General features: G+C 44.5%; 1 protein-coding gene across 2 annotated transcripts; it reads left to right on the top strand.

Annotated features, from left to right (window-relative positions):
- The first annotated feature begins 19,065 nt into the window (after positions 1–19,065).
- LOC109750124 (NAC domain-containing protein 43) lies at positions 19,066–21,502 on the top strand. Of its 2 annotated transcripts, none has more exons than XM_040397249.3 (3): positions 19,066–19,513; positions 19,787–20,076; positions 20,355–21,240. In XM_040397249.3, exons 1-3 carry the CDS (start codon positions 19,342–19,344, stop codon positions 21,123–21,125), a joined length of 1,233 nt encoding a protein of 410 aa, XP_040253183.1. In that variant the 5' UTR covers positions 19,066–19,341; the 3' UTR covers positions 21,126–21,240. The 2 variants fall into 2 exon arrangements, with proteins under 2 accessions (XP_040253183.1, XP_020164672.1); XM_020309083.4 differs by having other exon boundaries at positions 19,101–19,513; positions 20,391–21,502.
- The last annotated feature ends 2,346 nt before the right edge of the window (positions 21,503–23,848 follow it).

The raw sequence follows: 23,848 nt of genomic DNA, 5'->3' as shown, positions 1-23,848 counted from the left end.
ATGCCTCAGCCATAGGTTCTATCATGTATGCAATGCTGTGTACCAGACCTGATGTGTGCCTTGCTATAAGTATAGTAGGGAGGTACCAAAGTAATCCAGGAATGGATCACTGGACAGCGGTCAAGAACATCCTGAAATACCTGAAAAGGACTAAGGATATGTTTCTCGTTTATGGAGGTGACAAAGATCTCATCGAAAATGGTTACATTGATGCAAGCTTTCACACTGATCCGGATGACTCTAAGTCACAAACCGGATACGTATTTATATTGAATGGTGGAGCTGTTAGTTGGTGCAGTTCCAAAAAGAGCGTCGTGGCGGGATCTACGTGTGAAGCGGAGTACATAGCTACTTCGGAAGCAGCAAATGAAGGAGCCTGGATGGAGTTCATATCCGATCTAGGTGTCATACCTAGTGCATCGGGTCCATTGAAAATCTTTTGTGACAATACTGGAGCGATTGCCTTGGCGAAGGAATCTAGATTTCACAAGAGAACCAAGCACATCAAGAGACGCTTCAATTCCATCCGCGATCTAGTCAAGGAGGGTGACATAGAAGTTTGCAAAATACATACGGATTTGAATGTTACAGACCCGTTGACTAAGCCTCTCTCACGAGCAAAACATGATCAGCACCAAGACTCCATGGGTGTTAGAATCATTACTATGTAATCTAGATTATTGACTCTAGTGCAAGTGGGAGACAGAAGGAAATATGCCCTAGAGGCAATAATAAAGTTGTTATTTATATTTTCTTATATCATGATAAATGTTTATTATTCATGCTAGAATTGTATTAACCGAAAACTTAGTACATGTGTGAATACATAGACAAACAGAGTGTCCCTAGTATGCCTCTACTAGACTAGCTCGTTAATCAAAGATGGTTAAGTTTCCTAGCCATAGACATGTGTTGTCATTTGATGAACGAGATCACATCATTAGAGAATGATGTGATGGACAAGACCCATCTGTTAGCTTAGCACTATGATCATTTAGTTTATTGCTATTGCTTTCTTCATGACTTATACATGTTCCTATGACTATGAGATTATGCAACTCCCGAATACCAGAGGAAAACTTAGTGTGCTATCAAACGTCACAACGTAACTAGGTGATTATAAAGATGCTCTACAGGTGTCTCCGATGGTGTTTGTTGAGTTGGCATAGATCGAGATTAGGATTTGTCACTCCGATTGTCGGAGAGGTATCTCTGGGCCCTCTCGGTAATGCACATCACTATAAGCCTTGCAAGCAATGTGACTAATGAGTTAGTTGCAGGATGATGCATTACGGAACAAGTAAAGAGACTTGCCGGTAACGAGATTGAACTAGGTATGGTGATACCGACGATCGAATCTCGAGCAAGTAACATACCCAGGACAAAGGGAATAACATATGTTGTTATGCGGTTTGACCGATAAAGATATTCGTAGAATATGTAGGAGCCAATATGAGCATCCAGGTTCCGCTATTGGTTATTGACAGGAGATGTGTCTCGGTCATGTCTACATAGTTCTCGAACCCGTAGGGTCCGCACGCTTAAAGTTCGATGATGATTTGTATTATGAGTTTACGTGATTTGATGACTGAAGGTTGTTCGGAGTCCCGGATGAGACCACGGACATGACGAGGAGTCTCGAAATGGTCGAGACAAAATTATTGATATATTGGACCATGTTATTCGGACACTGGAAGTGTTCCGGATAGTTTTGGGTAAAACCGGAGTGCCGGAGGGGTTACCGGAACCCCCGGGGGATCTAATGTGCCACCATGGGCCCTATTGGAGAGAGAGGATGACAGGCAAGGCATGCCGCGCCCCCCTCCCTTGGAGTCCGAATTGGACAAGGGAAGGGGGGCGGCGCCCCCTTTCCTACTCCCTCTCCCTCTCCTTCCTTCACCCTCTCTCCCTCTTGGTGGAATCCTACTAGGACTTGGAGTCCTAGTAGGACTCCCCTCCTTCGGCGCGACCCCTAGGGCCGGTCGGCCTCCTCCCTCCCTCCTTTATATACGTGGGGAGGGGGGCACCCTAGAACACACAAGTTGATCTTCTAGTCGTGTGCGGTGCCCCCCTGCACAGAAACACACCTCAGTCATATCGTCGTAGTGCTTAGGCGAAGCCCTGCGATGGTAACTTCATCATCACCGTCACCACGCCGTCGTGCTGACGAAACTCTCCCTCATCCTCAACTGGATCAAGAGTTCGAGGGACGTCACCGAGCTGAATGTGTGCAGATCGCGGAGGTGCCGTGTGTTCGGTACTTCGATCGGTTGGATCGTGAAGACATTCGACTACATCAACCGCGTTACTAAACGCTTCCGCTTTCGGTCTACGAGGGTACGTGGACACACTCTCCCCACTCGTTGATACGTCTCCAACGTATCTATAATTTTTGATTGTTCCATGCTATTATATTATCTATCTTGGATGTTTAATGGGCTTTACTATGCACTTCTATATTATTTTTGGGACTAACTTATTAACCCAGAGCCCAGTGCCAGTTTATGTTTTTTCCCTTGTTTCAGTGTTTCGCAGAAAAGGAATATCAAATGGAGTCCAAACGGAATGAAACCTTCGGGAGCGTGATTTTTGGAACGAACGTGATCCAGGAGACTTGGAGTTGAAGTTAAGGAAGCTTTGAGGTGGCCACGAGGCAGGGAGGCGCGCCTGCCCCCCTGGGCGCGCCCCCCACCCTCGTGGGCCCCTCGTGGCTCCCCTGACCGACTTCTTTCGCCTATATATATCCATATACCCTAAAAACATCGGGGAACAGAATAGATTGGGATTTCCGCCGCCGCAAGCCTTTGTAGCCACCAAAAACCAATCGGGACCCTGTTCCGGCACCCTGCCGGAGGGGGGAACCCTCACCGGTGGCCATCTTCATCAGCCCGGTGCTCTCCATGACGAGGAGGGAGTAGTTCACCCTCGGGGCTGAGGGTATGTACCAGTAGCTATGTGTTTGATCTCTCTCTCTCTCTCTCTCTCTCTCGTGTTCTTGAGGTGATACGATCTTTATGTATCGCGAGCTTTGCTATTATAGTTGGATCTTATGATGTTTCTCCCCCTCTACTCTCCTGTAATGGATTGAGTTTTCCCTTTGAAGTTATCTTATCGGATGTAGTCTTTAAGGATTTGAGAACACTTGATGTATGTCTTGCCGTGCTTATCTGTGGTGACAATGGGATATCATGTGATCCACTTGATGTATGTTTTGGTGATCAACTTGCGGGTTCCGCCCATGAACCTATGCATAGGGGTTGGCACAAGTTTTCGTCTTGACTCTCGAGTAGAAATTTTGGGGCACTCTTTGAAGTTCTTTGTGTTGGTTGAATAGATGAATCTGAGATTGTGTGATGCATATCGTATAATCATGCCCATGGATACTTGAGGTGACATTGGAGTATCTAGGTGACATTAGGGTTTTGGTTGATTTGTATCTTAAGGTGTTATTCTAGTACGAACTCTATGATAGATTGAACAGAAAGAATAGCTTCGTGTTATTTTACTACGGACTCTTGAATAGATAGATCAGAAAGGATAACTTTGAGGTGGTTTCGTACCCTACCATAATCTCTTCGTTTGTTCTCCGCTATTAGTGACTTTGGAGTGACTCTTTGTTGCATGTTGAGGGATACTTATATGATCCAGTTATGTTATTATTGTTGAGAGAACTTGCACTAGTGAAAGTATGAACCCTAGGCCTTGTTTCATAGCATTGCAATACCGTTTACGCTCACTTTTATCGCTTGTTACCTTGCTGTTTTTATATTTTCAGATTACAAAACCCTATATCACCATCCATATTGCACTTGTATCACCATCTCTTCGCCGAACTAGTGCACCTATACAATTAACCATTGTATTGGGTGTGTTGGGGACACAAGAGACTCTTTGTTATTTGGTTGCAGGGTTGCTTGAGAGAGACCATCTTCATCCTACGCCTCCCACGGATTAATAAACCTTAGGTCATCCACTTGAGGTAAATTTGCTACTGTCCTACAAACCTCTGCACTTGGAGGCCCAACAACGTCTACAGGAAGAAGGTTGTGTAGTAGACATCAAGCTCTTTTCTGGCGCCATTGCCGGGGAGGTGAGTGCTTGAAGGTATATCTTTAGATCTTGTAATCGAATCTTTTAGTTTCTTGTTTTATCACTAGTTTAGTTTATAAAAGAAAACTACAAAAAATGGAATTAAGGGTGCCTCGTATGCTTCATCTTTTTAATGTCTTTCGTGAAAATGATGGGAAGGAAAATTGTGCTCAAGTACTAGAAGAAGAATTACATAGAATGCTTGGCATAAAATATTTGAATTATGAGCATGATTGCAATGTTGTTGGTATGAATTCCTTGAATATCCATGATGCTAATGATATGCAAAGCCACAAGCTTGGGGATGCTATGTTTGATGAAGATGATATTTTTTGTCCCCCAAGTTTTGATGAGCCAATTTATTATGATGAAAGCATGCCTCCTATTTATGATGATTATTGCGATGACACGTATGCTATAAAGAATAAAGATAACCATGAAACTTGTCATCATGATTTTAATTTTCAATTGGATTATGCTTCACATGATACTTATTTTGTTGAGTTTGCTCCCACTATTCCGAATGAGACGAATTTTGCTTATGTGGAGAGTAATAAAATTTATATGCTTGTAGATCATGAAAAGAATGCTTTAGGTGCTGGTTATATTGTTGAATTACTTCATGATGCTACTGGAAATTATTATGAGGGAGGAACATATGCTTGTAGGAATTGCAATAATACCAAGTTTCCTCTCTATGTGCTTAAAGTGTTGAAGTTATGCTTGTTTTACCTTCCTATGCAAGTTGATTCTTGTTCCCATAAGTTGTTTGCTCAAAAAATCCCTATGCATAGGAAGTGGGTTAGACTTAAATGTGCTAGTCATATTCTTCATGATGCTCTCTTTATGTTTCAATTCTTATCTTTTATGTGAGCATCATTGAAATCATCATGCCTAGCTAGGGGCGTTAAACGTTAGCGCTTGTTGGGAGGCAACTCAATTTTATTTTTGTTTCTTGCTTTCTGGTTCTGTTTAGTAATAAATAAATCATCTAGCCTCTGGTTAGATGTGGTTTTATGTTTTAATTAGTGTTTGTGCCAAGTAAGACCTATAGGATCTTCTTGGATGATAGTTATTTGATCTTGCTGAAAATTCCAGAAACTTTCTGTTCACGAAAACAATTGTTTAAAATCACCAGAACGTGATAAAATACTGATTCCAATTGCAGAATATAAATAATAAAATTATCTAGGTCATCCTATTTTGGTAGAAGTTTTTGAGTTCCAGAAGTTTGCGTTTGATACAGATTACTACAGACTGTTCTGTTTTTGACAGATTCTGTTTTCTATCTGTTGTTTGCTTATTTTGATGAATCTATTGGTAGTATCGGAGGGTATGAACCATATAGAAGTTTAAATACAGTAGATATTACACCAATATGAATTTATAATGAGTTCATTACAGTACCTTGAAGTGGTGTTTTGTTTTCTTTCGCTAACGGAGCTTACGAGTTTTCTGTTGAGTTTTGTGTTGTGAAGTTTCCAAGTTTTGGGTAAAGATTCGATGGACTATGGAATAAGGAGTGGCAAGAGCCTAAGCTTGGGGATGCCCAAGGAACCCCAAGGTAATATTCAAGGACAACCAAGAGCCTAAGCTTGGGGATGCCCCGGATGGCATCCCCTCTTTCGTCTTCGTTCATCGGTAACTTTACTTGGAGCTATATTTTTATTCACCGCATGATATGTGTTTTGCTTGGAGCGTCATTTTATTTTCTTTTGTTTTGCTTGCTTTTTGAATAAAATACCAATATATGAAATTCTAAAATGTTAGAGAGTCTTCACATAGTTGCATAATTATTAAACTACTCATTGATCTTCACTTATATCTTTCGGAGTAGTTTGTCGGTTGCTCTAGTGCTTCACTTATATCTTTTAGAGCATGATGGTGGTTTTATTTTGTAGAAATAGATGAACTCTCATGCTTCACTTATATTATTTTGAGAGTCCTAAACAGCATGGTAAATTCTTTGGTTATGAATTTAGTCCTAATATGATGGGCATCCAAGATGGGTATAATAAAAACTTTCATACAAAGTGCATTGAATACTAAGAGAAGTTTGATACTTGATAACTATTTTGAGATATGAAGATGGTGATATTAGAGTCATGCTAGTTGAGTAGTTGTGAACTTGAGAAATACTTGTTCTAAAGTTTGTGATTCCCGTAGCATGCATGTATGGTGAACCGTTATGTGATGAAGTCGGAGCATGATTTATTTATTGATTGTCTTCCTTATGAGTGGCGGTCGGGGACGAGCGATTGTCTTTTCCTACTAATCTATCCCCCTAGGAGCATGCGCGTAGTACTTTGTTTCGATAACTAATAGATTTTTGCAATAAGTATGTGAGTTCTTTATGACTAATGTTGAGTCCATGGATTATACGCACTCTCACCCTTCCACCATTGCTAGCCTCTCTAATACCGCGCATCTTTCGCCGGTACCATACACCCACCATATACCTTCCTCAAAACAGCCACCATACCTACCTATCATGGCATTCCATAGCCATTCCGAGATATATTGCCATGCAACTTTCCACCGTTCCGTTTATTATGACACGCTCCATCATTTTCATATTGGTATGCATGATCATGTAGTTGACATTGTATTTATGGCAAAGCCACCATTCATAATTATTTCATACATGTCACTCATGAGTCATTGCACATCCCGGTACACCGCCGGAGGCATTCATATAGAGTCATATTTTGTTCTAAGTATTGAGTTGGAATACTTGAGTTGTAAGTAAATAAAAGTGTGATGATCATCATTATTAGATCATTGTCCCAGTGAGGAAAGGATGATGGAGACTATGATTCCCCCACAAGTCGGGATGAGACTCCGGACTAAAACAAAGAGGCCATAAAAAAAGAGAGAAAATGCCCAAATAAAAAAATGAGAGAAAAAGAGAGAAGGGACAATGCTACTATCCTTTTACCACACTTGTGCTTCAAATTAGCACCATGATCTTCATGACAGAGAGTCTCCTATGTTGTCACTTTCATATACTAGTGGGAATTTTACATTATAGAACTTGGCTTGTATATTCCAATGATGGGCTTCCTCAAAAATGCCCTAGGTCTTCGTGAGCAAGCGAGTTGGATGCACACCCACTTAGTTTCTTTTGTTGAGCTTTCATACACTTATAGCTCTAGTGCATCCGTTGCATGGCAATCCGTACTCACTCACATTGATATCTATTAATGGGCATCTCCATAGCCCGTTGATACGCCTAGTTGATGTGAGACTATCTTCTCATTTCTGTCTTCTCCACAACCACCATTCTATTCCACCTATAGTGCTATGTCCATGGCTCATGCTCATATATTGCGTGAAGATTGAAAAAGTTTGAGAACATCAAAAGTATGAAACAATTGCTTGGCTTGTCATCGGGGTTGTGCATGATTTAAATATTTTGTGTGGTGAAGATAGAGCATAGCCAGACTATATGATTTTGTAGGAATAACCTTCTTTGGCCATGTTATTTTGAGAAGACATGATTGCTTCGTTAGTATGCTTGAAGTATTATTGTTTTCATGTCAATATTAAACTTTTGTTTTGAATCTTATGGATCTGAATATTCTTGCCACAATAAAGAAGATTACATGGATAAATATGTTAGGTAGCATTCCACATCAAAAATTCTGTTTTTATCATTTACCTACTCGAGGACGAGCAGGAATTAAGCTTGGGGATGCTGATACGTCTCCAACGTATCTATAATTTTTTATTGTTCCATTCTATTATATTATCTATCTTGGATGTTTAATGGGCTTTACTATGCACTTTTATATTATTTTTGGGACCAACCTATTAACCCAGAGCCCAGTGCCAGTTTCTGTTTTTCCCCTTGTTTCAGTGTTTCGCAGAAAAGGAATATCAAATAGAGTCCAAACGGAATGAAACCTTTGGGAGCGTGATTTTTGGAACGAATGTGATCCAGGAGAGTTGGAGTTGAAGTCATGCAAGCTTCGAGGTGGCCACGAGGCAGGTAGGCGCGCCTGCCCCCTCGGCGCGCCCCCACCCTCGTGGGCCCCTTGTGGCTCCCCTAACCGACTTCTTTTGCCTATATATATCCATATACCCTAAAAACATCGGGGAACATAATAGATCGGGAGTTCCGCCGCTGCAAGCCTCTGTAGCCACCAAAAACCAATCGGGACCCTGTTTCGTCACCCTGCCGGAGGGGGGAACTCTCACCGGTGGCCATCTTCATCATCCCGACGCTCTCCATGACGAGGAGGGAGTAGTTCACCCTCGGGGCTGAGGGTATGTACCAGTAGCTGTGTGTTTGATCTCTCTCTCTCTCGTGTTCTTGAGGTGATACGATCTTGATGTATCGCGAGCTTTGCTATTATAGTTGGATCTTATGATGTTTCTCCCCCTCTACTCTCTTGTAATGGATTGAGTTTTCCCTTTGAAGTTATCTTATCGGATTGAGTCTTTAAGGATTTGAGAACACTTGATGTACGTCTTGCCGTGCTTATCTATGGTGACAATGGGATATCACGTGATCCACTTGATGTATGTTTTGGTGATCAACTTGCGGGTTCCGCCCATGAACCTATGCATAGGGGTTGGCACACGTTTTCGTCTTGACTCTCCGGTAGAAATTTTGGGGCACTCTTTGAAGTTCTTTGTGTTGGTTGAATAGATGAATCTGAGATTGTGTGATGCATATCGTATAATCATGCCCACGGATACTTGAGGTGACATTGGAGTATCTAGGTGACATTAGGGTTTTGGTTGATTTGTATCTTAAGGTGTTATTCTAGTACGAACTCTATGATAGATTGAACAGAAAGAATAGCTTCGTGTTATTTTACTACGGACTCTTGAATAGATAGATCAGAAAGGATAACTTTGAGGTGGTTTCGTACCCTACCATAATCTCTTCGTTTGTTCTCCGCTATTAGTGACTTTGGAGTGACTCTTTGTTGAATGTTGAGGGATAGTTATATGATCCAGTTATGTTCTTATTGTTGAGAGAACTTGCACTAGTGAAAGTATGAACCCTAGGCCTTGTTTCCTAGCATTGCAATACCGTTTACGCTCACTTTTATCGCTTGTTACCTTGCTGTTTTTTATATTTTCAGATTACAAGAACCTATATCTACCATCCATATTGCACTTGTATCACCATCTCTTCGCCGAACTAGTGCACCTATACAATTAACCATTGTATTGGGTGTGTTGGGGACACAAGAGACTCTTTGTTATTTGGTTGTAGGGTTGCTTGAGAGAGACCATCTTCATCCTACGCCTCCCACGGATTGATAAACCTTAGGTCATCCACTTGAGGGAAATTTGCTACTGTCCTACAAACCTCTGCACTTGGAGGCCCAACAACGTCTACAGGAAGAAGGTTGTGTAGTAGACATCACTCATTGCTATGCTTCTCCTAGATAGATCTGGCGTGATCGTAGGAATTTTTTTGTAATACTACGTTCCCCAACAGAAGCACCGCTAGGTGACGCACCCATTTTCCCAGCAACTCAACACGTTATGAATGCCTGGCAGTCGCGTAGTGATGATTACTCCCTGGTTCAGTGCGGCATGCTTTACATCTTAGAATCGGGGCTCCAAAAGTGTATTGAGCAACACGGAGCATATGAGATGTTCCAAGAGCTGAAAATGGTTTTCCAAGCTCATGCCCGGGTCGAGAGATATGAAGTCTCTGACAAGTTCTACAGTTGTAAGATGGAGGAAAACAGTTATGTCAGTGAGGATATACTCAAAATTTCTGGGTTGCACAACCGCTTGTCTCAGCTGGGAGTTAATCTTCCACATGACTCGGTCATTGACAGAATCCTCCAGTCGTTTCCACCTAGCTACAAGAGCTTTGTGATGAACTACAATATGCAAGGGATGGAGAAGTCCATTCCTGAGTTATATTCGATGCCGAAATCAGCGGAGGTGGAGATCAAAAAGGAACATCAAGTGTTGATGGTGAATAAGACCACTAGTTTCAAGAAATGCAAGGCTAAGAAGAACTTCAAGAAGGATGGCAAGGGAGTTGCCGCACCCAGTAAATCAGTTGCCAGGAAGAAGCCAAAGAATGGACCCAAGCCCAAGACTGGGTGCTTTTATTGCAAGGGAAATGGTCACTGGAAGCGGAACTGCCCCAAGTACTTAGCGGATAAGAAGGCCGGCAACGCCAAAGGTATATATGATATACATGTTATTGATGTGTACCTTACCATCGCTCATAGTAGCTCCTGGGTATTTGATACCGGTGCGGTTGCTCACATTTTTAACTCAAAACGGGAGCTGCGGAATAAGCAGAGGCAGGCGAAGGACGAGGTGACGATGCGCGTCGGGAACGGTTCCAAGGTCGATGTGATCGTCGTCGGCACGCTACCTCTACATCTACCTTCGGGATTAGTTTTAAACCTCAATAATTGTTATTTAGTACCAGCTTTGAGCATGAACATTGTATCTGGATCTCATTTGATGCGAGATGGCTACTCATTTAAATCCGAGAATAATGGTTGTTCTATTTATATGAGAGATATGTTTTATGGTCATGCCCCGCTGGTCAATGGTTTATTTATATTGAATCTCGAACGTGATGTTACACATATTCATAGTGTGAATGCCAAAAGATGTAAGGTTGATAATGATAGTCCCACATACTTTTGGCACTGCCGCCTTGGTCATATTGGTGTCAAATGCATGAAGAAACTCCATGCAGATGGACTTTTGGAGTCTCTTGATTATGAATCGTTTGACACGTGCGAACCATGCCTCATGGGCAAAATGACCAAGACTCCGTTCTCTGGAACAATGGAGCGAGCAACCAACTTGTTGGAAATAATACATACTGATATATGTGGTCCAATGAGCGTTGAGGCTCGCGGTGGCTATCGTAATGTTCTCACCCTCACTGATGACTTAAGTAGATATGGGTATGTCTACTTAATGAAACACAAGTCTGAGACCTTTGAAACGTTCAAGGAATTTCAGAGCGAGCTAGAGAATCAACGTGACAGGAAAATAAAGTTCTTACGATCATATCGTGGAGGAGAATATTTGAGTCACGAGTTTGGCACGCACTTGAGGAAATGTCGAGTTGTTTCACAACTCACGTCGCCTGGAACACCTTAGCGTAATGGTGTGTCCGAACGTCGTAATCGCACTCTATTAGATATGGTGCGATCTATGATGTCTCTTACCGATCTACCTCTATCATTTTGGGGTTATGCTTTAGAGACTGCCGCGTTCACTTTAAATAGGGCACCGTATAAATCCGTTGAGACGACACCGTATGAATTATGGTTTGGGAAGAAACCTAAGCTGTCGTTTCTGAAAGTTTGGGCATGCAATGCTTATGTCAAGAAACTTCAACCTGAAAAGCTCGAACCCAAATTGGAAAAGTGCGTCTTCATAGGATACCCTAAGGAAACTATTGGGTATACCTTCTAACTCAGATCCGAAGGCAAGATCTTTGTTGCCAAGAATGGATCCTTTCTGGAGTAAGAGTTTCTCTCGAAAGAAGTAAGTGGGAGGAAAGTAGAACTTGATGAGGTACCCCCTCTTGAACCGGAGAGTAGCGCAGCTCAAGAAGATGTTTCTGTGGTGCCTGCACCGACTAGAGAGGAAGTTACTGATGATGATCATGAAACTTCGGATCAAGCTGCTACTGAACTTTGTAGGTCCACGGGGACATGTTCCGCACCAGACTGGTAAGGCAACCCTTTCCTGGAAATCATGTTGTTAGACAACGGTGAACCTTCGAACTATGAAGAAGTGATGGTGGGCCCGGATTCCAACAAATGGCTTGAAGCCATGAACTACGAGATAGGATCCATGTATGAGAACAAAATATGGACTTTGGTGGACTTGCCCAATGATCCGCAAGCCATAGATAATAAGTGGATCTTTAAGAAGAAGATTGACGCGGATGGTAATGTGACCGTCTATAAGGCTCGGCTTGTCGCTAAGGGTTATCGATAAGTTCAAGGGGTTGACTACGATGAGACCTTCTCACCCGTAGCGAAGCTGAAGTCCGTCTGAATCATCTTAGCAATTGCCGCATTCTATGATTATGAGATCTGGCAAATGGATGTCAAAACGGCATTCCTTAACGGTTTCCTTAAGGAAGAATTGTATATGATGCAGTCGGAAGGTTTTGTCGATCCTAAGAATGCTGACAAGGTATGCAAGCTCCAGCGCTCCATCTATGGGCTGGTGCAAGCATCCCGGAGTTGGAACATTCGCTTTGATAAAATGATCAAAGCGTTTGGGTTTATACAGACTTATGGAGAAGCCTGTATTGACAAGAAAGTGAGTGGGAGCTCTGTAGCATTTCTCATATTATATGTGGATGACATACTGTTGATGGGAAATGACATAGAACTTTTGGAAAGCATAAAGGCCTACTTGAATAAGTGTTTTCCAATGAAGGACCTTGGATAAGATGCTTACATATTAGGCATCAAGATCTATAGAGATAGATCAAGACGCCTCATTGGTCTTTCACAAAGCACATACCTTGACAAGTTATTGAAGAAGTTCAATATGGATCAGTCCAAGAAGGGCTTCTTGCCTGTATTGCAAGATGTGAGATTGAGCGCAGCTCAACGCCCGACCTCGGCAGAAGAAAGAGAAAAGATGAGTGTCATCCCCTATGCCTCAGCCATAGGCTCTATTATGTATGCCATGCTGTGTACCAGACCTGATGTGAACCTTGCCATAAGTTTGGTAGGGAGGTACCAAAGTGACCGCGGAATGGAACACTGGACAACGGTCAAGAATATCCAGAAGTACCTGGAAAGGACTAAGGATATGTTTCTCGTTTATGGAGGTGACAAAGAGCTCGTCATGAAGGGTTACGTCGATGCTAGCTTTGACACAGATCTGGATGACTCCAAGTCACAAACCGGATACGTGTATATTTTGAATGGTGGGGCAGTCAGCTGGTGCAGTTGCAAGCAAAGTGTCGTGGCGGGATCTACATGTGAAGCGGAGTACATAGCTGCTTCGGAAGCAGCTCAAGAAGGAGTCTGGATGAAGGAGTTTATCACCGACCTAGGAGAGATTCCCAATGCGTCGGGCCCGATGACTCTCTTCTGTGACAACACTGGAGCTATTGCCATTGCCAAGGAGCCCAGGTTTCACAAGAAGACCAAGCACATCAAGCGCCGCTTCAACTCCATTCGTGAATATATTCAAGATGGAGACATAGATATTTATAAAGTACATACAGATCTGAATGTCGCAGATCCGTTGACTAAACCTCTTCCACGAGCAAAACATGATCAACACCAGAACTCTATGGGTGTTCGATTAATCACAATGTAACTAGATTATTGACTCTAGTGCAGGTGGGAGACTGTTGGAAATATGCCCTAGAGGCAATAATAAAATAGTTATTATTATATTTCCTTGTTCATGATAATTGTCTATTGTTCATGCTATAATTGTATTAACCAGAAACTGTAATGCATGTGTGAATACATAGACCACAACATGTCCCTAGTGAGCCTCTAGTTGACTAGCTCGTTGATCAATAGATGGTTGTGGTTTCTTGACCATGGACATTGGATGTCGTTGATAACGGGATCACATCATTAGGAGAATGATGTGATGGACAAGACCCAATCCTAAGCATAACACATGATCGTGTAGTTCGTTTGCTAGAGCTTTTCTAATGTCAAGTATCATTTCCTTAGACCATGAGATTGTGCAACTCCCAGATGCCGCAGGAATGCTTTGGGTGTATCAAACGTCACAACGTAACTGGGTGACTATAAAGGTGCACTACAGGTATCTCCGAAAGTGTCTGTTGGATTGGCACGAATCGATACTGGGATTTGTCACTCCGTATGACGGAGAGGTATCTCTGGGCCCACTCGGTAATACATCATCGTAATGAGCTCAATGTGACTAAGGAGTTAGTCACATGATCATGTGTTACGAAACGAGTAAAGAAACTTGCCAGTAACGGGATTGAACAAGGTATAGGGATACCGACGATCGAATCTCGGGCAAGTAACATACCGATGGACAAAGGGAATTGTATACGGGATTGATTGAATCCCCGACATCGTGGAACATGTGGGAGCCAGTATGGGTATCCAGATCCCGCTATTGGTTATTGGCCAGAGAGGTGTCTCGGTCATGTCTGCATGGTTCCCGAACCCGTAGGGTCTACACACTTAAGGTTCGGTGACGCTAGAGTTGTAATGGGAAATTGTATGTGGTTATCGAAGGTTGTTCGGAGTCCCGGATGAGATTTTGGACTTCACGAGGAGTTCCGGAATGGTCCGGAGGTGAAGATTTATATATGGGAAGTCCAGTTTCAGTCGCCGGAAGGTTTCGGGGTTTATCGGTATTGTACCGGGACCACCGAAAGGTGTCCGGGGGTCCACCGGGTGGGGCCACCTACCCCGTGGGACCAAATGGGCTGGACATGGGTGGGAACCAGCCCCTAGTGGACTGGTGCGCCCCCCAAGGGCCCAAGGCACCTAGGGTTGGAAACCCTAGGGGGTGGGGGCGCCTCCCACATGCTTGGGGGGCAAGTCTCCCCCCTTGGCCGCCTCCCCCCTCTAGATGCATCTAGGGGGCCGGCCCCCTCTCCCCTTAACCCTATAAATAGTGGGGGGTGGGAGGGCAGCCGAACCCTTCCCGTGGCGCAGCCCTCCCCCCTTCCAACTCCTCCTCCTCCGTAGTGCTTGGCGAAGCCCTGCGGGAGAACCGCAAGCTCCACCACCACGCCGTCATGCTGCCAGAGCTCTCCCTCAACTTCTCCTCCCCCCTTGCTGGATCAAGAATGAGGAGACGTCCCCGGGCTGTACGTGTGTTGAACGCGGAGGCGCCGTTCGTTCGGCGCTTGGATCGGATCTTCTGCGATTTGAATCGCCGCGAGTACGACTCCATCAACCGCGTTCTTGTAACGCTTCCGCTTAGCGATCTTCAAGGGTATGAAGATGCACTCCCTCTCACTCGTTGCTAGCATCTCCTAGATTGATCTTGGTGACACGTAGGAATTTTTTTGAATTATTACTACGTTCCCCAACACCCACTGCCGCAACAACGATAGATGGGGAGTGTAAGGAGGTCATGGGATGGCGCTCCCGCTAGCACAAATGTCTTCCCAATCCAGTGGTTTCTGGTTTTTGCAACGTGTGAAGGTGCATCTGGTTTGTGTCCAATAGGGTTAGCTCCACTACTAATGTTGATTAGGATTTTGTTTAGTACACCGATCCGTAGAAGGGAGAGGTATGGGTGGATGTTTTGGCTGGACCAAAACCTCGTTAGCTCATCTCGTTAAGGTCGTAGCTTGATTCTTAATAAACCAAGCTAATAACTGATTTTAGCTTGTTAAACTTAACGATTTAGCGAACGAGAGTGAACAAGTTTTATGAGCAGCTTGTAAGCTCGCTAGTACAATACAACACATATTCTGATCTTTATGTGACAACATTTCGTGGCTCCTGACCGATCTACTCAATATAATCGACCCATCCCAAGCCATAAGAGGCAGCAAACAGGCGCACCTCCTTCAGTAGGCACCATAAATCCTTCGTAAGAATTACACTCACACTCTTATATCCCATAGGTCCTAACACATCATAATCTGTTAACTTTCACTCACGAGCTTAGCAAGCTTTAAATGAACAGAGCCAAACTATTTTTTTCTTGTTACGCAATGAGCGCGTGCTTAACGAGCCGATCAGCTCATTAATCCACCCCTGTGCGTGTGGTGTATGCGGCTGGCATCCACGACAATGTTAAAAAAGGGATGCTGCTTGCATTGAGGGATGCTTCTCTCGTCTGATCGACGACCTGCGGGTTACCGCAGGAGGCGACCAACACCACCCTTCTGCTGCTCGTAGGTGACCAGGGGATGTTCGGCAACCAGTGATGGTCATGGCGATGGCCAGTGATGGTCGAAGGCTATGACCATGGGATGCACAATGGCCAGCAGTATGCGGCAGCCAGGGAACGCATGCTTGAGGAAGAGAGGATGCAAGAAGGCAACAAGGAGGTTGGGAATTGTGGAAGAAGCATATAGCTAATGGCAAGCGGACACCACATGTAAGAAAGTTTTTGGCGGTTGTGTTTTTGGCAAATATGAGTTTGTGTGTTGCCTCTTGAGTCTTCATAATTTTTTGAAGTGCACTCTATAATGATTGTGGCGGCTGCCATTTTGACGACTCTGATAGAGTTGCACTTACTGCGCACTTTATCGGAAAGTTTCGCCAATAGATGTCCCTGTCTGACGCCGAATTTGATACATGAGACCACACACTAAGCTTTCGACTAATCTACATAACACTCATCTTGATATGTTCTGACTGAATCGAGCTTTCTGAATATACTGAATCGTTGTTTCAGTTCATCAGGAACATCACTAGATTAATTGAATTTTGATCAAATGTAATTCATTGCACATACATATAACAATCTACTTTGCACGTTTTATGTTGTCTTATAAACAATACATTCTTTTCAGTAATTTCTTAACTTGGAGATGCCAAGAATTATTTGCTCTTACATTTGTCATTTTCCTTTGCATTATGTCATATCTATGATTAAGATGGAAGAAGTCTTTCCTTTTTGTTTACCATCAGGAAAATTAAATTCAACCTTATTTTTTAATAGATATTAAATATCTTAGACAACATTTAGGGTTGTGGATTTATTTGTGGAACCAATAAGAAACACATCAATTTTTGATGAAACACAAGTATTACTTCAATATTTTTAAACTCTACCATGAACTTCTATAGTAAAATTTACATATCATGGATGTTGCTAGATAATCCTTGTCGTTAACAAAAAATGACACTCTGTCATCAGAATGTAATTTTGACAATTAGTTTATACTAGAATATAGTAACGTATATTGATTAGCAAAACATTTATGAAGAGCAATTTTATATCATTGTAAAATATTTCTTGAGACAAATCTATGTGTATCATCTTCATATTTCCATCTACATGTTTAACACAACATCGATGGTCCAAGATTCAAATTTTGACTTTAATATTTGCCCAAAACACCATTTAGTTGACTAGTGGAGGTAACATATATTTAACATTATGATTATTATATTCCTTTTATTGTGACATGAAGGGGATTAGTTTTGAGTGGAGGCTATTCACACTCAAGAGCGTGACAGTGCTCCTGATATGACAAAAGTTATTGGGCAAAAGAGACTTGGCATCCATTAGTAACTACCAGAGATATCTTTGACATGGCCCAGCTGGTTAAGAGAGGACATATCAATGGGAAATTGCAAACAATTTTGTCATTAAAGTAGCAATAGCACTGTCTCAGCTTCCTAGTACAACGTCTTTACAGGAATACATATACATACGACAAATTAAGTGGTTCCCTCGAGCCCTACATGCATGTATATATATGATGGGTGTATGTTTTACTAAAAGGGAAACAATTGTATGGGCATACGCACACTTGTGCGTGATCTTTTTAATCTGTGTCCTTGTATGCAAATCTAGTATCTTTTGAGTATTGGACCAGTAGGAAGCTTATTATTGTTTTAATCTTTTACTATGAAAAAGAAGAAGAAATATATAGGTATTTTGATTGGTCATGCGCAGACCAATCTTGATTTTCGTAGGCTACTAATAATTTACAGGACGAATATTTTTAATATTACTCTCTTCCATATTATTGAGGTCTGTACGTACAGGCTATAACCAGCACTGTAAGTACGATACTAGCTAGTATATTGTTCATGACAAATAGATTTGGCATAAAAATTTGATGACAAGCAATATATATTAATTCAAACGCACTGATCAACCGCCGCCTAACGGGGCACGTATATGCCAGCGCCTCCTCTTAATTTTAGGGATCCTCTCGGTGGCGAAGCTAGCAGCGAGTTACGCCTTAGGGCTGAGCTAGTTTGAACGACAAATTCTCGAGATTTTCACTATTTTGTACTCCCTACATTCAAAAATACTTGTCATTAAAATGAATAAAAGAGGATGCATTTAGAACGATTTGTCATTAAAATGAATAAAAGAAGATGTATCTAGACTAGATACATTCCCTTTTATTCATTTTGATGACAAGTATTTTCGGACGGAGGGAGTAAAAAGGAATTACAAGGGATCTTGGTACTAGGCACAGGGATATTGCCATAGTTGCCCTAGGATTATCTGCGCCATTGGATCCTCTGCCTCTTGTGGGCGCCACCGTCGGTCCACCTCATCTTCGGTGGCATTAGGGCAATGGGCACGGTGAAAGGGCTCGTTTTAGATGTTTTTTTCGAGATTTGTTAGAGTTTGTGTCCTGCTCAGGGAGGCGAGACATCGGCGGCTCCCTGAAGATGAAATAAGTTTTTCCCCGTTTAGCCCACGTTCTTGCGGTGTGTCTAGCATCGTCGGTGGGCATGTGGAGGTGTGTCTCCGGTGGATCTGTCTTTGGTGGATTTGCACGGATCTGGTCATCATTAGTCTACGTTTGTGTGCCTTCAGATCGGATCCTTTCGATCTACATTACTCTTCATCGGCGGCACTTGTTGTTCTGCTATGCTGGTTCTATGAGGTCTTAGCACGACGACTTCCTGACTGTTACTATAGCAAGTTTTGCCAGGCTTTGACGAGGGAGGGGCGATGACGGTGGTGCGCCTTTGGCTCGCTTCAGTGCTTGTAGTCGTTGCTAGGTGATATATAGATTTAGATGTATTTTTGATTATTTTTGATGATTAATTGTATGGTTATGAATGAAGATGAATAGAGAAGTTTTATAAAAAAGGGCATTCATGAACCGCCTACTAGTAATAGATATGAAGGAATCATGATTCATGCATGATATAATCTCTATTTTGCTCTCAATACATAATACCGGCCGCTCTTCTCTCTCTAAAAACATTTCTTCTCTGGCCATCTCTGTCAGGGGTGGGTGGAAAAAACTAACCCCACTAGAGTGACCAAAGCAAAGGGCTGCACCCAACAGCATGGAATGATGGCAATATCAATATCAACCTCCGATCGTTTCTCCCTCCCCCTCCTCTTCCTCCTCACCTCTCTCTCTCTCTCTCTCTCTATCTCTCTCTCTCTACTTTGCAACCTCTATATAAATGGCCACCTTTCCTCCCACACCGCCGGATCACCCATTCTCTCTTAGCCTCCTCTCCTCCTCAGCTGCAAGCGCTAGCTCCAATCTATCTCCCTCTATCTGCCCACTTACCAGCCTTTAACACACGAACTCAGTCTACCGGTCCCTGGAAGAACCACTTCACGCAGGCCGTCGTTTTGTCAATCGATCTAGCAATGAGCATCTCGGTGAACGGTCAATCGTGTGTGCCGCCGGGGTTCCGTTTCCACCCAACGGAGGAAGAGCTCCTCAACTATTACCTCCGCAAGAAGGTCGCCTCCGAGGAGATCGACCTCGACGTGATCCGCGACGTTGATCTCAACAAGCTCGAGCCATGGGATATCCAAGGTACAACTATTCTTTGCTTCTTCTCACGCCATGGCGGCCTAGCTTGCACCTCCATTCATTCATATATAGTGGCTTAATTGCACGGTTCATGAAGCAAATAGTAGTTTCACAGTGCAAAGTGGCAAACTAGTACCTTCTGCCATTAAAAAACAAGCGAGCTCCATCTCAGTAAGAAATGCAACTATAATTTCTTGGGTGGGTTGTTGTGCACAAGTACCCGTGATGAACAAATCAAACTAAGAGAATTGTCTTGGTGCAATTTGGGTGTTTCAGAGAAATGTAAGATCGGCTCAGGTCCTCAGAACGACTGGTACTTCTTCAGCCACAAGGACAAGAAGTACCCAACGGGAACGCGGACGAACCGGGCGACGGCGGCCGGGTTCTGGAAGGCCACCGGCCGCGACAAGGCTATTTACAACGCCGTCAAACGCATCGGCATGCGCAAGACGCTCGTCTTCTACAAGGGCCGTGCTCCCCATGGCCAGAAGTCCGACTGGATCATGCACGAGTACCGCCTCGACGACCCTTCTTCCACCACGGACGCCGCCCCCACCGCCACCATGGTACGGATACGATCACCTAGCTCAATTGGGGAGCTAATGCACCGATCACCATTAATTGTTTGCTGCCGTAACAATTATATGGAGGTGTGGTGGTGCAATGATAGGAGTACGAGCGTCCTAGCTTAGCACCTTGACACCATCCAGCCTTTCCTCCCCCCCCCCCCCCCCCCCCCCCTCTCCCTTCTCTCTCTATGCCTAGTCTCTCACTGCACTAATGATTAAACTTTTTCCATGTGCTTCATGTGCCCCAAAAGGTAATAATAATTAACACCTGCCAGCCTTTGTCTTTGGATGCCGCCGTGCGTCATGCTCAGGTTGTCAGTGCCGCCACATCGTCGGACGCCGGCCAGGAGGACGGCTGGGTGGTGTGCAGAGTGTTCAAGAAGAAGCACCACCACAAGGATGCGGGGGCCGGAAGTGGCAAGCGCGGCGGCGGGGGAAGAGACGATGGGGGCAAGGCGGCACGCTCCTCCTCGCCGCTCTACTCCAGCGACGATGCGCTTGACCAGATCCTGCACTACATGGGCCGCTCGTGCAAGCAGGAGCACGAGCTTTCCTCGCCGCGCCCGAGAACGGCCGCGTCGCGGTATCTGCGGCCCCTCGAGACGGTTCTCGGCGGCCACGGTTTCATGAAGCTGCCACCGCTGGAGAGCCCCTCGGCGGCGGCCACGGCGCGGACGTCGACTACGACGCCGCTCGCGGCGAGCGGAGATGGAAATGTCGAGCGCGAGCTGGCGCACGCCGAGGACCTGCACCAACCCCACCGCGACGGCGGGATCACGGACTGGGCCATGATGGACCGGCTAGTCGCGTCCCACCTCAATGGCCAGCACGACGCGTCCACAGACCAGCTCTGCTTCGACGGCACCGCCGGCCATGCAGGCGGCAACGACGCCCTCGACGACACGGCCGTCAACGGGCTTGCCTTCTACTCCGCCGCGGCCACAAGGCTTCTCGGAGGGGCCGCCGCCGGTAGCAGCGACGACGACCTGTGGAGCTTCGCCCGATCTGCGGCGTCGTCGGAGCGGCTGAGCCATGTGTCACCGTAACAACTGTAGCTGCTATTGGTATGGCCAATGGAGGGCTGAGCCGCTGAAGACACGAAAGGTGGCGAGGCAGGACAGCAGCTGCCCTAGTACAGTAAAAAGACTACAACGAGAAAAAGGAGAAAATAATAATAAAGGAGAGCGAGATCAACAGAGAGAGACAGAGATCTCAAAGGTGATTAGATTGATGTGTGGAGAGAAAACTAAGTGAAAGAAAAGGGGATTAAAGCGGGCAGTAAGTTGGAGTATCACTGTCACCGCTCATCGCACCCGTCTCTTATTGTTTAATTAACCCTTTTAAGTACTATGTTATTAATTAGCATATGGTTACCAATAATTAAGATCGACCGGTGATATATAAATTAATTGGTAATTACACAGTTTGTTGTGGTGTGTGCAAGGTGTGTAATTCAATTTTTTTTCCTAGGATAAAGTAGTAACTTCTCTTCAAATTGTTGCCTGGAAATATGACAGATGGCCAAACTTTCTCATAGAGTAGTAATTGGGGTGGAGACTATCGATTTAGCTTCATGCTTTTTGCCATACAATTTGTTTAAACTGGATTTAGTAATGCAGTTGATTAGTTAGGTGATTAATTAAATAATCGACCATGCATTATGGGTGTGACGACCATGGAGGCAGGCGAGAGATGCCGGACGCAGATCGTTATCTCGCTTGTCGTGACAGGAGCAAAAGGCAAATGAATTTAATTAAAGTCGGAAAAAAGAAGAAGATGCATAGATCGATGGATGGATCGATCGGGCTATAGTAGTAGCTGCGCTGCCTGTCCCCAGCGCACGTACCGTGGTGCAATGTCGATCGTAGTGCCCTTTTGGTCCCCCAATAATTCCCCTCTCTCTTCACCTCCTCTGCCTAGCTACTCTCACTCATGAGTCGCTGATCTCCGTTCTAGAGAGAGAAAACAGCAAGCAACATAAAAGCTGGACATGGAAACAAACATGCTACATCATGGACACAGAAAAAGGGCCAATGTCGATCTAGAGAGAGAAAGATCTCTGGAGAGAGGGAGAGAGATCTTTAGATAGGGAGAGTGGCAACTGGCAAGTGGGTGTTTGTCGGACATGCATGGAGAGAGTAGTGCCCAGGGGGAGAGGAGCCAGTGCGATATGATACGCCTACGCAACTACGCACTCCAGACACGAGACATGCACAAGTCAACAAAAGGCGGCAACTAGCTACTAGTACCTGATTCATGCACGTCGACGTAAAATACGCCGTACTGGCCATGCAACTTATCCCATGGAAGCATCATATCGGGCATTCTTTCTACTTGCCCGCCGAGTGGCCGACGACCGGCGGGGTACCTATACCCCCGGTGTTTATTTTTGTGTGTGCGTCAGTGGTCGTGGCCGGGGTCGGAGCTAAAAGGGCAATTGAATTGAATTAAGTTGGAGTACCACAAAAAGGGTGGAAAGGGACGTGTCAGTCCCGACCCCGGCCCGACCCAGCTGCTTACCGCGCTACAGTAGTGTGCTCCACAGCCTCCACTACCACCGCCAAGAGGGGAAAACACCGTCCGTCCCCACGTGGGGAACGGGGACACACGCGTAGCAGCTTTCCCCGGGATCTATAGCTCGTTCCGTTGTGCGACAAGATTAACGCTCAAACTATGCACCGCCGAAACCACGTCCTGCCGCGTTAAAATTTACATTCCGTTTTACGCGAAAACAGTAGATCGTCTGCCACGTACGGTTACAAATTTTGTGAGTTTGCATTTGTACATACTCGGTCATATTCTCTCGCCCGCCCATGCCCATGCATACCTCGCAGCAAAACAAAAATTCCCCAGACGCTGCCTTCACACGCAGCGCCGCTCCCTCGCAGCAACAATGTCGCCCCTGCTACGCCTGCATGAAGTCGAAGATGCCAGGATCATACCGAGTCATCACAGTCAGCGGCAACCCTACAGACGCCGCCGTGAACCTAGAGCAAACCGACGACCACGCCGCCCATGCCAACAGAGGCATGGGACCGGCAACAGCCACAGGGGATCCTCGGGCGCATGAGAAAACGCTCCCTTGGCATGACTGGGCGCGGAGACCTCCAGAATACCGAAAAACTCAAAGAATGTGCATCCACCAGTAGATCAAGTCATCGCGAAAGTACCCTGGAGGTTGGGAAGGAAGAAGGATCACGGAGCCATCCACAACCTATCTATCTTAGTAATTTTAATTTGTTATTACTTAAGGATAAGTTCAAATCGTAAGACTTTATGAAATAATCATATTAGCTCAAGCATGTATTAGAGAGTAGTTGAAAAGTGCTTTGTTATGTAATCACTTTATTCCGTTTTCAATACAACATATATGATCGCTAAATGGAGTACATAAAGCATCTATTACAAAACCTCCCTAGGAAATATTTGTGGATTGGTTCAAGAGACCTCCATATTTACCAAATCGTAGGGTTGCATCATTTTTTGGACCTTCCCGTAGTCAGTATGGGTGTTGTACCCAGTAACCCTACAAATACAAACCCGACGGCTGCTTCACGGTACACCAACCTACACCATCCAGAAATCAGGACGACCGGTCAAAGGCTGACGACCGACCTTGTCGTTTGCGCCGTGACTCAGGCTGGCCATAGTAGGAGTAACATAACCGGTAACATGCACTTGGGACTAGCAAACATGTTTATGTGGCACACAATTAAAGAAGAGAGAGAGGGTTAGAGTAACATAGGTAGATATCGTATCATGTTAAATG

Source organism: Aegilops tauschii, chromosome 7 (genome assembly GCF_002575655.3).
Source record: "Aegilops tauschii subsp. strangulata cultivar AL8/78 chromosome 7, Aet v6.0, whole genome shotgun sequence".
In the NCBI taxonomy this organism is placed as follows: domain Eukaryota; kingdom Viridiplantae; phylum Streptophyta; class Magnoliopsida; order Poales; family Poaceae; genus Aegilops; species Aegilops tauschii.
Note: the sequence above shows the minus strand (reverse complement) of the source record. Positions and strands in the feature narration are given on the sequence as shown.